This window comes from Tamandua tetradactyla, chromosome 16, assembly GCF_023851605.1.
Source record: "Tamandua tetradactyla isolate mTamTet1 chromosome 16, mTamTet1.pri, whole genome shotgun sequence".
NCBI lineage: Eukaryota > Metazoa > Chordata > Mammalia > Pilosa > Myrmecophagidae > Tamandua > Tamandua tetradactyla.
In genome coordinates this window covers 59,953,619-59,967,208 of record NC_135342.1, presented here as the reverse complement: position 1 = coordinate 59,967,208, position 13,590 = coordinate 59,953,619, and the positions used below count along the sequence as shown (strand labels likewise).

The 13,590-nt window shown below is 49.6% G+C and overlaps 1 protein-coding gene across 4 annotated transcripts in view; it reads right to left on the bottom strand.

Moving 5' to 3' along the window:
- Positions 1-13,590, bottom strand: part of CDH5 (cadherin 5) — a 39,974-nt gene that overhangs the window by 9,512 nt on the left and 16,872 nt on the right. For all 4 annotated transcript variants that reach the window (XM_077132629.1, XM_077132630.1, XM_077132628.1 and 1 more), the window contains 6 exons: positions 12,496-12,721; positions 7,078-7,366; positions 5,820-5,933; positions 4,761-4,925; positions 3,657-3,844; positions 2,036-2,286 (listed from right to left, as the gene is read on the bottom strand). In XM_077132629.1, the coding sequence (XP_076988744.1) occupies positions 2,036-2,286; positions 3,657-3,844; positions 4,761-4,925; positions 5,820-5,933; positions 7,078-7,366; positions 12,496-12,702 (1,214 nt within the window). In that variant the 5' untranslated portion in view covers positions 12,703-12,721. The remainder of the gene's footprint in view (positions 1-2,035; positions 2,287-3,656; positions 3,845-4,760; positions 4,926-5,819; positions 5,934-7,077; positions 7,367-12,495; positions 12,722-13,590) is intronic.

The following is a 13,590-nucleotide window of genomic DNA, read 5'->3' as shown; positions in this document are numbered from 1 at the left end:
GCCAGATTTTGACCAGCAAAGCGAGGGCACAGGAAAACTGCAATTCCGGCCCCTTCTGGTCAGAGGTAGCCTGAGCTACGAGGTAGGCAGCCTCTGAGGGTGATTAAGTTGTCAAACAGCACCATCAGCTTGTCAGGATAGAGAGTGCAAGAAAACTGAGGGGCTTTTTCAGATGCCCTCCGGAAGATATATCTGAACCATTGGGACTGCTCTAGGACCTCTGTACAAGAATCTGCCCTTGTGTCATCTGAGAAATATGGGTGACCCAACTGTTAAAGAAGTGACTTAAAATAAGCCCAAGTCTCATGGGCCAGTGAAAAAACAGCACCTTGGGGACCCTGCAGACTTGTTTTACCCATAGAGACCTTGCTGTGATGCCTAGTGCCTACTGAGGCAGGCCTCTGGGGGCATCCGTTTTGGGGAAGTGACCGAGGACAGAGACCACAAGAACCAGGAAAACAAAGAGCTGAAAAATTCGGAGCAGTTAAACAGAAGCTATGCTAGAGGTATAGAATATGCTGACCTGAATATCAAAGAACAGATAGAGAACAAAGTCAACTAAGAAGAAAACCTTAGACAAAAGACTGGAAATGAACTTCAGAATAAACTAATCTAGGAAATCAGCTGCCTGAACACCAGCAAAAAATTAGGAGTCACACTAGGAAAAATGAAGATATGGCCCAGTCAAAGGAACAAACTGACAATTTAAACAAGATACAGGAGTTGAAACTAATTAAAGATTTTCAAACAAGCATGCTAAATCAATTAAAAAGTCAAATCAAAGAGTTGAAAGAAGATATGGCAAAAGACATGGAGGATATAAAGAAGACACTGGATGACCATAAAGAAGAACTCAAAAGGTTGAAAAAATAAATGGCAGAACTTGTGGAAATGAAAGGCACAATAGAAGAGATGAAAAACACAAAGGAGACATACAATAACAGGTTTGAAGAGGCAATAAAAAGGATTAGTGAATTAGAGGACAGAATGTCTGAGCTCCTACACACAACAGATAGGGAAAAGAATGGAAAAATATGAGCAGAGTCTGTTTAATTGAATGACAACATGAAGCACATGAATATATGTGTTATGGGTGCTCCAGAAGGAGAAGAGAAGGGAAAAGAGGCAGAAAGAATAATGGAGGAAATAATCACTGGAAATTTTCCATCTCTTATGAAAGACATAAAGTTACAGATCCAAGAAGCGCAGAGTACCCCAAACAATACAGATGCAAATAGACCAACTCCATGACACTTACTAATCAGATTGTCAAAGGTGAAAGCCTAAGAGAGAGTTCTGAAAGCAGTAAGAGAAAAGCAATCCATCACATACAAGGGAAGCTCGATAAGACTGCAGATTTCTCAGCAGGAACCACAGAGGTGAGAAGACAGTGGTACGATATATTTAAGATACTGACAGAGTAAAGCTGCCAACCAAGAACTTTCTATCTGGCGAAACTGTTCTTCAAAAATGAGAAAGACTTTAAAATATTTTCAGACAAACAGTCACGGAGAGGGTTTGTGAACAAGAAATAGTAAAGGGAACACTACAGGGAGATAGGAAAAGACAGGAGAGAGAGAGAGGTCTGGAGAAGAGTGTAGAAGTGAAGAGTATCAGTAAGGGAAAAAGAGAGAAAAGATAATAAGCTGTGATGTGTCACAAAGCCATGATGCATCTGTGGTTTGGGGAGGACAAATTTAAAAACCCATGTCTAGTGAAGGAGAGTTGGGCGTGTCATCTGGCTATTTGCTCTTTTGACTGTTACATGCCTCAGATGGGACCATGGGAGCTGTGGTCCGAAGAACAGGCCCTTCACGGTAGAGCAGGTGATGGGCAGTTGTGGATGGCAGGGACTAGGCTGGGTGGAAGTGCCCAGCTGGCTAAATGGGTGAGCAGAAGAGCTCAGCCTCCTACTCCCATCCCTGAGAATTCCCAGGTGAACGCCTGGAGAAGACAGTTTCCCTCTCCAAGCCCTTATCTCAGTCCGGCAGGGACTGTCACATCATTGTCACCAATGTGTCAAACATGCTCTTACCCAATGCTGTGCTGGGCTACGTCGGGGTCTGTGGCGAGCACTGAGCCGATCAGGGGCTTCTTCAGATTTTCCCGCAGCTGGAAGTGGTAGAAGGGCTGCTGGAAATTGGGGGGCTCATCCACATCTTTGATGTTAATGATGACGCGGGCAGTGTTTTTTGGTGGGGGGCTGTTCAGGTAGCGGAGATTGATTGTGGGGTCCGTGGCCTCGATGGTGAAGCTGTACTGTTGGATGTTTTCATAGTCCAGGGGCTGTGGGAAGGGAGAATATGGTGAGCACCTTCTCTGAGCTAAGCACATGGCTTGTGACTTTCATAGCAGCCCTTCAAGTTTGCACTAGGATGACCCCTTTTTACAGATAGGAGCCTGTGGCCCACTGGGGTTAAGTGATGTTTCAAAGATCATCGAGAGAGGCTGGGCCTGGGCTGTTTGTCTTCCATTGCCCCCCATTTAATATCAGCAGCCTAACAGCCACCTCTCGAACCCCTGTCTCCATGCCTGGCCCTGTCCAGCTCTCTAGGACATGCAATCGAACAGCCATGGTCCTGCTAAGGGTGTCATGGGCTAGTGGTTCCATCCATAGCTCCCCAGGACATGGCTTCTCTTTATGCCTTTGCTCACAATGCTTCTCCTGCCCTTGTCTGCTTAGCAAACTCCTACTCATCCCTCAAGAAGCCATCAGCTATTCTCATGGAACCCATGCCTACCCTGCCTGATAAAGGAAATAATTGCTTCTTGTATAGTATTGCCATAGCACTTATCACACTGGCTAAAAATCTTTATCTTCCCAGCTGGCCAAAGGCTTCACTGACTGTGGTGTTTCTCTCCTTAGTGTCTCCAGTCACTAGCATGGGGCTGGGGCAGACGACTCAGGAAAGATTTACTGGAGGAATGGTGTAGCTCAGGCAGAAAGGCTCGACCCAACTTGAGGTGGGTGACCCATGGCCCAGGACCCCCAGTCCTTTCCATGGTCATTCCTATTCCCCTGACAAGACCTCTCCCTCCTCTGCCAGGTTCAGATGAACGAATTCTGTCAGCAGCAGACACTGTCAATGGCCACCCATTTTCTACTGCAAGTACGTGTACATTTGTCAGAGCTCTCTGGCTGGTGCACAGGACAGGTTAGAAAGTGCCTGTGTCTGTGGAGTTAGCAAACTTGCAGCAGCCCACGAGCAGCACTTGCAGGGAGCTGGTGAATAGATAACTCAGTGCCTTCACCTGCAGCTGCTGCAGCTCTTGAGGTGTGTCCCATACTGTCACCCCAATGACTTCAGGGAGATTGGTCCCCCGTTGTGCCCACAGTGATAACCTACTCATTCATGAGCTTCCCTCTTTTCACATGTCACTGCTACTGGGACTTCCTGGGATCGCCTCCCATGTAAACTTTAAACCCAAGTGCTTGCCTTGAGGTTGGCTTCTTGAGGAACCGGACCCAAGACATTGACTTTTTCCTCCTGGTTCCTCCTCCCAGCTCCAGGGTCCCCAACCCCACGAACACATGGCCAACTCTGCGCTGAGGCAGAACATGCACCTGGTGACCTGTGTCCCTGAAGCAGCCACCGCATGGGCCGTGCACATGCTTGGAGCCCCAAACACTGCCTGGGACCCCATGGCCTCCAAACCTTCATGGGCTTGATGATGCCCTCATTGCGTGTGGGGTCCGTCTCGATGGTGAAGGTGTCCCTGTATTCGCCCTGCACAATGCTGTACTTGGTCATCCTGTTCTGGGGCTCGTCTGGGTCCTCAACAAATAGAGAGCCCACGGGGCTGCCCACGCGGATGTCTTCAGGCACCGTGAACGTGTACTTGGCTGATGCAAACAGGGAAGCCCAGAGGGCAGTGGGTTAATGGAATAGGAAAGGTGATTGTCCCTTATTACTTTGCTGACACATTTTGCTGTAAGTATTGGGCATGGCAAAGCAACAACAGTAATACCCTGGCATTCTGGGTCTTATGGCAAAGAGGTTCTGTTCTATCTGTCCGTCCATCCATCCCTCTGTGCATCCAGCAAGTAGTTATTAAGCACCTACTGTATACCAGGCACTTTGCTAGGGGTCAGGAAACCTATCAGTTGACAAGAGAGACAAGTCCTGCCTTCAGGGAGTTTATACCATGCACGATCAGGCCACTTCAGAAAAACCAGCCCGTTCTTGGGGTGACTGAGCCTCTGAATTATACATTCACCACCGGAAGATGCAAGAGAACAGGCATCTGAAGTTTCTGCCAGCCTCACCCAAGATGTGAAAAACTTTGCTGGACAACTTTTGGGGGGCCGACGGAGGGAGAAGGAAGAATCAGCATGGGGAGAAGGGCAGGGCTCAGCCCAGGCTCTGGATATAGAGCTTTGTTCTACCCCAGCTCCCTGGCTCATGGGGATTTTGTATCTGGGGCCTGGCTCTCAGGGCCTGAACTTTCCATAGCCCACGGGCTCTGGGTGAGACGGCTCCTATCAGGTAGGGGGTTCTGGGCACAGTGGTGGTATCCAGCCGGGAGTGTGATTTCCCTGTGACCAGTGCGGGGCTACGGCAGGGGAAGCTGGACCTCTGGGAATGTGGTGGGGGGTGGGAAGCGGGGCCCTCCTCCCACCAGAAGGAAGAGGGTGGGAAAGAGATGGAGGGGAGGGATTCAGGGCTTCTCCCCCAGAGCCTCCCCAAGATCCTCCAAGTCACTGAGTCAGGGGCATCCCAACCCTCACCCCACACTGGGGCCCCAAGGGAGAGGCTCACTCTGGGTGAAGATGGGGAAGTTGTCGTTGACATCCTGCAGCGTGATCAGCACGGTGGCTGTGCCCGAAGCCCCCCGGAGGCCCTCGGCATCTCGTGCCTCCACCACGACTTCGTATGTGGCCTGCTTTTCCCGGTCCAAGTTGTTGGTTGTTGTGAAAATGAGTCCTGCACAAAGTGTCCAGTGGCAAACGTTACATAGGGAGCTTTTAAAAAATGCTGATGCCCAGGCCCTACCCAGAAAGAACCTGACACAAGAGCTTCCCAGGGGTTCCAGTGTGCACCCAGGGCTGAGAAGCACAGATCTACAAACCACTGCCTCCACAGCCTGCCCTGCAAGGCCCTAATCACCAGACAGTCCATTTCCAGACTGGTCCTAGCCACCAGGGCACTGCACTGGGCAAGCTCACGAGGCTACATCTGGGCTGGAGGTGGAAGAGTGCTGTGATGGATTGGTGATGTCTGCCTGCACACTGCATTTGCCATCCCTCTGAAAGAATGTGCCCCAGGGGGCCAGAACAGTGGGGTTCTGCCTTGCTCCCAGGACTCAGTCTTTACAGTTTATTTTTTTGTCACATTGATTGAACAATTACTGTCAGCTAGGCTCTCTCCATACATTATCTAATTCAAACTTCCTAGCTATTAAGCAAGGAAGATAAGGAATCTAAGGCTCACAGAGATTAATTGACTTGCCCCAGGTCTCTGGAGGTGGTGAGTAGGAGAGCTGGGTTTGGAAACCAGGTTTGTCGGAACCTGCAGCTAGAGCTGCTAGTCAGCATTCTCCTCTGCTTGGGTCACAAGACCCTGCTCTTGTTCTCTGGACTTGAGTCCGTGTCTTGGGCATCTGTCTGCTTCCTTCTCCGCCTTGTCACCTTCTCCCCCCAGCCACCTTGTCTTAGTGTATATACCGACTTCCCCTCGGGATGCGTGGCTTGGTGGTTGGTGGTCCCTTTGGAGGCAGGTGACCAGTGTCAGGCTGTACTTCCCTCAGCACCTGTACCTGGAATGCCCCCTCCCCACCTCGCAAACCGGTGCCTGCCCAAGATGGGTTGTCACACAGACCAGAATTATCAATGGCGAAATCGTCCCCCTTCAGGATATGGTACATGACAGAGGCGTGGTCTGCCACCGTGGGGTCATCTGCGTCCACCGCTGTGACACGGGTGACCGAAGTCCCTGCAGAGAGAATCCTGGAGGTACTGCCTGGTGCCTGCGGGTCCTTGCCTCATTCCTGGATGTAGGAGGTAGAGGGACTCAGGCTGTTCCCTGTCCCCTTTGCCCCCAGGCTCTGAAGGAGGAAAGACTTCTTTGCTTTTTGAGCAGCCTGCACAGGTGACAAAGTGCTGGCAGAGGCAGGACCCAGACAGGTTAACCTTAAAGGGGGCAGAGAGAGCAGGAATTACATTTATGGGGGACATGATGGCAGGAGTGGAGGGTTGGGTCACCAGGAGACACGTAGGGGTGCAATGGGCTGTCCCCCCTCTCCTGGAAGGGTGAGAGCACAGGAGTGGAAAAGGGCTTCCATGCGTGGCATGAGCAGCTCTGCTCTCATCTCCTTGACCTCCAGGGTCCCCAACCCTGACAGGAAGGTCTGGTCCCAGGACCTTTCCCAGGGACTCTGGACTGAAGGAGGGGAGGGGAACCCCGTTCTGGCACCTTCTGGAGGCTAGGGTAAGGATAGAAGAAAGAGTGATAACAACCTGAGACCTGGGGTTCAGGCTGGTGACATGCCGGGGTGTGACAGTTCCCCCTGCCCACCCCCACATACACCTCCAAATGGCCCCGAGAGACAACTCTTCTTGCCTTGGTGGCGGGATATAGTGTGCTAGTCCTGAGAATCAGAGGTAGTGGATGATGTTGCCCAAAGATTAATGAGATGTTTGATTCTTGGATGGTCAGGGATGACAAGGGTCAGGGCTCAGTCCATGATCAGGATCAGGGCTCAGTCTGTGACCCAACCAGGACTCAGACTATGAGCAGGGTCAGGGCTGAGTCCATGATCAGGATTAGGGCTCAGTCTATGACACGACCAGGATTGAGACTATGAGAAGGATCAGGGCTCAGTCCATGATCAGGATCAGGGCTCAGTCCATGACCCAACCAGCACTCAGTCTGTGATCAGGATCAGGGCTCAGTCTGGGGCCAGGCCAGAATTCAGTTTTTAGGGACCAGTGTTTCTTCCAAGTCATATAAAGTGCCAACATGGGCTCTGGCCTGGCTGCCCTGGATGCTGACCCCAGGCAGTGAGGTGGTTGACATGAGGGGCCACCAGACTGGGGATGAGGGAGGGAAGAGGGAGAGGAACGGATGGGGCACATACCTGCGGTCGACATCTCGGGCACGGATGCATTGAACAACCGGCGTGTGAACACAGGCCAGTTGTCGTTCACGTCGTGAACTTTGATGGTGAAGCTGGAAGGAGACTCCAAGTTCTTGTTGGTGTCCTTATCTACAATGACGGCAATGAGGTGGTATTCAGAGATCTTCTCCCGGTCCAGCCTCTCAAAAGCATACACATCCCCCGTGTCGGCGTTAACTCGGAAGACCTTGCCGGCGGACTCTCCCTGGAGCAGGTACTTGGCATTCTTGCGGTTCACACTCGACTTGATCTAGGAAAGGAGAGGTGCCTTTTGCTGAGAAAAAGGTGGTGGTGCCTGTGTGCCTGTGTGCGAATGTGCACACATGTGCATGGGAGTGTGTGCATGTAGGCATGTGTGCCTGCGCATCGGGCATATCTGTGTGCTTGCACATTTGTATATGCACACATACATGTATACAGGTTATACACATGTACACACATGCATGCATGTGTGCATATGTGCTTATGTTTTTATGTACACACGTGTGTGTATATGCACGTGTGAGCGTTGACTAGGGAATCTAAAGATGAAAATGCAGTTTTTAATAAAAACCTCTGATTGACCAGGAATGAGTTGCTTTCCCCAGCTTGCTGCCATTATCCCTTTAAGGTGAGTTGCCTGGGACGGTGCCTCAGTGTGCCTAGACCAGTGCCTGGAATAGAGGGAGTGCTTAGAAAACTTTTTTTTTAAGTGAAAGAATATCTGGTTGCCAGTGGAAGGCAAAGACTTTAGAGCTGATAAACCTGCGTAATTTTGCCTCTTAGAAATCACTTAACATCTCTGAGTTGTAGTTACCTCATCTGTAAAATGGAGATGCTTTTACTTTTGATGTTGAGTTGTTCCAAGGAGCAGAGCAGCGTTTTTGAAAATGAGTTCTAAGGAACACTGGTCTCTTTTAATGGTCCATGCAGTGGAGACTCGGTCAGTGAAGCTGGGCTTACAAGGTGCCCTTAAATTCTCAGGAATTGATGTGAGCTGATTGTTAAATGCAGCCATTATTAAAAATTAAATTATATAAACCTGCAATGAAATAATTCATCTTAAAAGCAAAGGTGATAAGGTGTACGGGTAATTCAGTGGTTAGAACACACGCCTTCCACGCGGGAGACCTGGGTTTGATTCCTGGACCATGCACCCTCCAAAAAAGAAAAAGAAACACACAAAAGTAATATATGTGCAAACTTCATTGTTTCCTAATTATTCTACTCTTTGACTATGTCTGTGCTCTTAGGTTATTTTTGTCTATTGGATCAGTTTGATGGAAATACAGATGACAGTGTGTTAATGCATATCTTTGCTATCAGTGACATCATGTGGGTGGCTTGAAATCAGACATAGTGGGAGCATTGACACCGTGGAAATTGGTGAATGCTACAAATCAGAAACTTTCCCTTGGAGAGACGGGTATCAAATGTTTCTGAACACCCACTGGTCCTGGGCAACTTAGCTTTGGAAGGTACATAACGTGACCTCTTCTTGGAGACCTCCAGTGCACGATCTGGCAGTGAGGAACTGCAGTGATCTTGTTTAACTCCAGATTTCCTGTCCTTATTACCACAGGATTCTTTTCTTTGTAACGTGCCCTATTAATGTCCCAAGGAACAAGATTAAGAAAATAATATATGTAAAATTACTTGCATAGTACAGGCTCTTGGTGAATGCTAGTTGTTATGAATGACAGGTCCACAAGTTAAGGGATATTAGAAGGTTAGAATTGCTGAACTTTCCATTTTTCAACTCCTCGACTCAGAGAATACTAAGAATATATGTCATGCATGTAAAATGGTACCATCATAGAAGACTAGAATTTCTGAAAAATGTAATTCAATTCAACTTGACAAAAAAAACCGGGATGCCAACCAGCACTTGCACAGAGTTGTGCAAACCCCATCCTTGCTCCCAAGACCTAGGTTTGAAGCCTCAGAGGCGGACCCAGGGCATCAGTTGGATGGTGGGTGACAAGCCAGATGGTAGAGCACAGAGAAGAAATCTAGAAGGTGAGGAAGTGGAAACAGAGAGGGAGGATCCTCTCTTGAGCAGCTTGGCAGGGCCGGTGGGGAGAGAGTTGGGGCAGCAGCTAGAGGTGTGGAGACCCCTTGGAGCAGGGCTGCAGTGGGCAAGGGGCAGGGGCTCGTGAGGAGGTCCCAAGACTCTGTGGTCATGATGTCGTGATGATCCACTAGACAGGAGAGAGTGGGGGAGGTGCCCCAGCTCTGTGTCGTGCAGCCTTGGGGGCTGGGATCCAGGGAGGAGGAATGGGCTGGGGTCCTGTGTGAGCCACTTAGGGTTAAGATGAGATGGCAGTTCTCAAACGTGATTCCGGGTGGGTGCCTTAGGGCCCCCGTGGGCAGAGGTGCTGACGGGGAGCAAGTCAGCTTTGCTCTATTTTTTTGAGTTCTGCTTAAGATTTCTTTTGAAAGTATGTTTCTGCTATCCTTTCCCTATATTATATGTAAATATCACTGCCATTGGATGTAGCATTTTTGCTGCCAAAAGGCAGGCTGCCCCACATTTGTGTATTCACAAGTCCGCTCAGGGACACTCCCATTGTCCATTCAGATCTGTAAACAAAGACTCTGGTTTCTCGCCTTGATAAACAGGGACTTCCTTCTCTGATTACGTCCTTGGGAGCTGGGAGGGGATCCTTGGAATGCTCTGGTTTCTCCCCAGGGTGGGGACTGCATGTTGGCTCCTCTGTCCCCTCATCCCCCAGTGCCACGTCAGGGGCCAAGAGAATGCTGTTGGTGGGTGGCAGCAGGCCTGACACTCTTCCTGCCCCTTGCAAGGACCCTGGGCGAGCCTCTGCATGTGGCCTTACCAGGGCTGTGATGATGCAGGTGGCCCCGGCTTTCCGCTGACTCTCACTGACTCACCCACAGATTTTCCTTGGGCAGCCATCCTCTAGATGGCTGATTCACGCCACAATCACCCCACTGGCAAGGATGGAGGTGGGTCGATGACTGCTCCTCTATGACAGAGTTCTTATTTTGGAAGTCAGAGCCCTGCATTTTCCTGGAATGCTTTCCTGCAGTGCTGTGTGACTCTGGGCAAGTGTCTTCCCTCTCTGGGCCTAGGTTGCTGACTGGCCTTGCTGAAATGAAGGACTTAAATTTTCTAGGCCTTCTTGGGAGGTGGAGGAACCCATGGGTACAGCCAGCTGGCTGTGGGCAGGGCTGTGAGTGGAGATTATGCAGCTGATCACCTTCTTTTGCTTGCTGTGGTGTTTCTGGTGCTGAGGCAAGACTGGACCCACCCCTCAAAGGTCCTTTCCAGTCCATTTCCCTATAACCAGAGGGCTCCCCCATCACCCTTTGTGTGATGTACGCTTGCCCTGCTAGACCAGAATTGGCAAACTGCTTCCGTAAAGGGTCAGCTAGTAAATATTATCAGCTTTGCTGGCCATACAGTCTCCGTCACAACTCCTGAATGCTGCCATTCTAGCATGACAATAGTTGTAAGCAATTAATAAAATAAATGGGCATGGATGTGTGCCAATAAAGCTTTATTTATAAAAACAAGCAGAGGGCCAGCTTTCATCTGTAAGTCAAAGTTTGCCGACGCCTGTTCTAGATCACACATTCCATGAGGGTGGGGACCGTGTCTATTTTGTTTCCATGTCGTACTGCTTCCTCTCACCAGTGCATTAATCCTTTTTCTTTCGTAGTCTGTGTTTAGATTCCAAGAAGCCAGTGTTGTCATTGAAAACTCTCAGAATACCTACATTCCACCACTAAGGCCATTCCTTGGAATTAGAATGGATTTTTTTTTTATCATGGGCAGGCACCAGGAATCGAACCCGGGTCTCCAGCATGGCAGGCGAGAACTCTGAGTCACTGTGGCCTGCCCTAGAATGGTGGTTTTGACATCAATAACAATTTTTTGTAGGACAATTCAATAGTCCCTCAGTTTAGCTCTAAGCTATAGGAAAGTGGGTTTAGGATGGATAAGTTTTTAAGGAGAATGGAAGAGAATTAGAGCCTCAGGCACAGCCCTGGAGGGCAGGATTAGGTCAGGCACCTCTTTATGAATCTCTTGAAATCTGGGGCATTGTGTTGGGTCACAGGGATCCAGTAAGAGATAGTCTGAAAGAAGGGTTTTTTGTGGATGTTCGGAGTCCTAGACCAAGGTTTCAAAAGCTATGGCTGGATGATTAATTTTGTCATCAACACAGTTTTGCAGAAGGCTGCGAAGCTTTTACTGTGTAAGCCTTCCCCAACCACTCAGGCTGGGAAAATTGAATGGCAGCCTTGGCTAGCTCCCGTTCAAGTCCTGAACCCAGAGGCCATGCTGGTGTCCTCAGCCTGTGCATGGTGTGGCTGTTCTGTTAGTGATATGTAGACCACAGGCCAAGGGCTGGGAGAAGATGAACCATGGTGTTCACCATCACCTCCACTACATGGCCATCAATGCTACCATTACCACTGCTGCCATCACCTCTGTGATCATGTTCACCTCCTTTATCTCCACCTTCCCCTTCACTATCACCACCACCACCACCAGCACCCCTATCATCACCATCACTATCACCACCACCACATCACCACCACCATCATCACCACCTTCCCCTTCACTATCACCACCACCACCACCACCACCACCACCACCACCACGACCACCACCATAACCATCACCATCATCACCACCACCACCACCACCAGCACCCCTACCACCACCACCACCAAGACCACCACCATCACCATCACCATCACCATCACCATCATCACCACCACCACCAGCACCCCTACCATCACCATCACCACCACCACCACCACCACCACAACTATCACCACCACCACCACCAGCACCCCTATCATCACCATCACTATCACCACCACCACCACCACAACTATCACCACCACCACCACCAGCACCCCTATCATCACCATCACTATCACCATCACCACATCACCATCACCATCATCACCACCACCACCAGCACCCCTACCATCACCATCACCACCACCACCACCATGACCATCACCACCATCACCATCATTACCGTCATCACCATCACCACCACCACCATTACCATCACTACCGCCGTTTTTATCACCTCTTCCCTCTCTACACTATCACCATCACCACTGACACCATCACCTCCGTGATCACCTCCACCACCACCACCACCACCATCCATCCCATCACCAGCATCACCACCAGCACCACCAGCACCATCATCACCTTTCCCTTCACTATCACCAGCACCACCATATCTATCACCCCTTCCCTCTGTCACTATTACCATCTCTCTTAACCATCATCTCCACTCCTACAACCACCATAATATCTAGCATTATCCTTCCCACCATTTCCACTTTCTCCTTCACCGTCCTATGAGCCAGTTGATTATGGCGTCTCCTGCCCTGGGGCCTGCTTACCTTTCCCACATAGTGGGGGAGTGAGGTATTTTTCTCTTCGTCTATGTGCATCTGGTTCCAAATCCAGTCTCTCTTCTGGCGCTGGTGGGCAGGCAGCCTGCTGGGGCTGTCTAACTGGGCAGTGTTAGCACCTGCTGCTGCTGCAGCTGCTGCCATCAGACTCAAGCAGGTGCCCAATGTGGCAACCAGTATCATGAGTGTCTGCATCTTCCCACGAGGGTCAGACCTAAGGCAAAAAGAGAGACACAGTCAGGGGACAGTGGTCACTGCCCCAGAGTGTGGGAAGCTCTTAGTGAGAAGGGGTCTTCTTTTATCTGTTCATTTCTTCATTCTTCAGTCTCTGCTGATACCAGCAGAACCAGACCCCGTTCTTACCCCCAAGGAGCTCCCAGTCTGGAGTGGGTGGGAGAGATGACACAGAAACAATTCCTACTTAGGTGTCACATGTGCAGGGATGGAAGCAAGGGCAGAGGACTGGGAGTCCAGAGGAGGGGCCTAGCCCATCCTGGGGCTGAAGGGAAGGTTTCCTGGGTGAGGGGATAGAGCTGACACTGATGGTCACTCCCAAAGCCTTGTGCAGGGTGCTCAGATTATCCTCATTTTATGGTGGGTAAACTGAGGCACAGGGAGGTTAAGCTCACATTGGGGTAAATGTGGGTCTAAGAACAGAACCTTGGTATCTGGTTCAAATAGCTACCTTTGATTGAGTGTTCATTATTTGTGGATGCAGTGCCAAGCATTTAATACATATTTATTAAATACATATTATTTAATGAGATAATTAAATCTTCCCATTAAGCTTTGGGTGGTGTGCTGGTTTGAAAGGATTATGTACCCTAGAAAACCAATGTTTTAATCCAGATCCAATCTTGTGGGAGCAACCGTTTCTTTTAATCCCTATTCAGTGACGCAGGTTAGAATCTTTTGATTAGATTATTCTCGCGGAGATGTGACTCACTCAATTGTGGGTAAATACATTTGATTAGATGGAGTTGTAACTCCACCCATTCCTGGTGGGGTTTGATTAGTTTATTGGAATCCTTTAAAAGAAGGAGCATTTTGAAGAAAGCTTCAGAACATCGAGATAGCCATGAG